We start from the raw sequence: 2,045 nt of genomic DNA on the forward strand, positions 1-2,045 counted from the left end.
CCCCGTCGATCTCCCCCGCCGGCGGCGTCGAGGGAGCACAGCTCCTACTTCCACGTGCTCCAGGCGACCGGCAGGACGATGGGCCCGTCGATCGACGCCATGGGCAACTTCATCCTCTACGCCCCGACCCGCCACGGCCAGGCGGACCAGACAGGCACCTCCCTCATCTCCACCAGCGACACCCAGAAGCAGCGGTAGGAGAAGGCCGTGAGGTAGCGTAGGAGGACGGGCCGGAGGAGCGGTGTGTGTACATGTAGAGGAGGAGGAGACCGCTGTGGGTGTATGCGATGAATAAACAACCGAGTCACCATCCCCTCGTCTACACGGCGCGCGTCGGGTCTATATCCGCTTCCATCATGATCGTCACGGGCTGCCGACTTTGCAGTGCGGCTGTCTAGGCGATGGGACTCCCGGAGGGACGGGAGCTGGGGCCTTCGCTGCCTGCCACAGGCAAGCAAGGAGGGTCCAGGCTCCCAGCTCTGACCTTCGACGCCGACCATGCGGGGGCTGCCCGCCTCTTTACGGTTGATCGGCCTGGACTCGCCGAGTCGGCCGGCCTCAGTCCCCGACGGTGACAAGGCCCTGAGGCTCCAAGCAGGCAGTTCCCGCCCGTCAGGTTCCAGTCTCCCCCCCGGACTGGCGAGCCCTCGCAGCGGCCCGCCGGGGCGGGATACACTGACCGCCCGACTTGGCAGCCGTTCCAGCCGCTGACCATTAGTATCGCCTGGTCACGTCGAGGCATCGGCAGTGATTGTCTGGATCAGCCTTCTCTGACTGACAGAACACACCCCTCCGCGGGGATCTTGTCACTCGCTCGGCCCCCGTACGGTCTGTGGGTGTACAATCGGACAGCCGCGACCTCCCGGCTCTTGCCTCCACCTCCCACACGACTCAACCCGGCCCTGTCCGATATCGCATCGCCTGGACCCTATGAGCCCTGCCAGACCGTGACCGCAGCCCTGCCAAGACCGCGACGCTTGAGATGTCCGGAGGCTCGCTCCTCAAGGGCTTACAGTCGCTGACGGACTCTATCGCCTGGGCACGTCGAAGCAGAGGCTGCCGTTCCAAGATATTCCTTGCCCCCCGCCCCCGCCTCAGACTCCCATCTCGTTCTCCCGTACTCCCGGCGAGAGCCGAGACCGGCGGGAGTTAGGGTTTCAACAAATCAGCACTCATGGCGCGATACTCTTGATCACGAGCCTGGTCGCTCAAAGTTTACTCCTTGTGCAACTTGACGCATGTCTGACTGAGAAACCGCACCGCTCCGCGGGGGCGACCGAACCATTGCATCCTAAGACCCACTCTCCCCCCTACATATCCCAAGCCCCTCCCCCCTCCCTTCCTCTATCCCCATCGCCCTTGGTCGCCCATCTCTCCCAGCCTGCATTCCTATCATAGTATCCCCATCCTCTCTGTCTGTCTGTCTGTCTGTCTGTCTGTCTGTCTGTCTTGCTTCCAGCCCCGGATCCTCCTCCGCCCCTTCCGCCCCCTTTCCCCCGCTGATCCTCAACAACACTCTTCCCCTCTGTTTCATCAGTCTTCCCTCTGCCGTCATGACCTGCATGGCTCTCGTCCCGGCTGGCTGCGAGCAAGCAGCAAGCTCCGCGCATGCCTCCTCATGTCCGGACTCCGTCGCCGCTCCCGCACACCCGCCCGCCCGCCTCCCCGAGGGCTCTCCTGCATCCCCGTCGATCTCCCCCGCCGGCGGCGTCGAGGAGCACAGCTCCTACTTCCACGTGCTCCAGGCGACCGGCAGGACGATGGGCCCGTCGATCGACGCCATGGGCAACTTCATCCTCTACGCCCCGACCCGCCACGGCCAGGCGGACCAGACAGGCAGCTCCCTCATCTCCACCGGCGAGATCCGGAAGCAGCGGTAGGAGAAGGCCGTGAGGTAGCGTAGGAGGACGGGCCGGAGGAGCGGTGTGTGTATACATGTAGAGGAGGAGGAGACCGCTGTGGGTGTATGCGATGAATAAACAACCGAGTCACCATCCCCTCGTCTACACGGCGCGCGTCGGGTCTATCCGCTTCCATCATGATCG

General features: G+C 64.3%; 1 protein-coding gene across 1 annotated transcript; it reads left to right on the plus strand.

Annotated features, from left to right (window-relative positions):
- Positions 1-1,562: 1,562 nt before the first annotated feature.
- Positions 1,563-1,880, plus strand: GUITHDRAFT_122889 (hypothetical protein; the record flags this gene model as incomplete). Its single annotated transcript, XM_005817829.1, has 1 exon — positions 1,563-1,880. One exon carries the CDS (start codon positions 1,563-1,565, stop codon positions 1,878-1,880), a length of 318 nt encoding a protein of 105 aa, XP_005817886.1.
- Positions 1,881-2,045: the final 165 nt, after the last annotated feature.

Source organism: Guillardia theta (genome assembly GCF_000315625.1).
Source record: "Guillardia theta CCMP2712 unplaced genomic scaffold GUITHscaffold_529, whole genome shotgun sequence".
NCBI lineage: Eukaryota > Cryptophyceae > Pyrenomonadales > Geminigeraceae > Guillardia > Guillardia theta.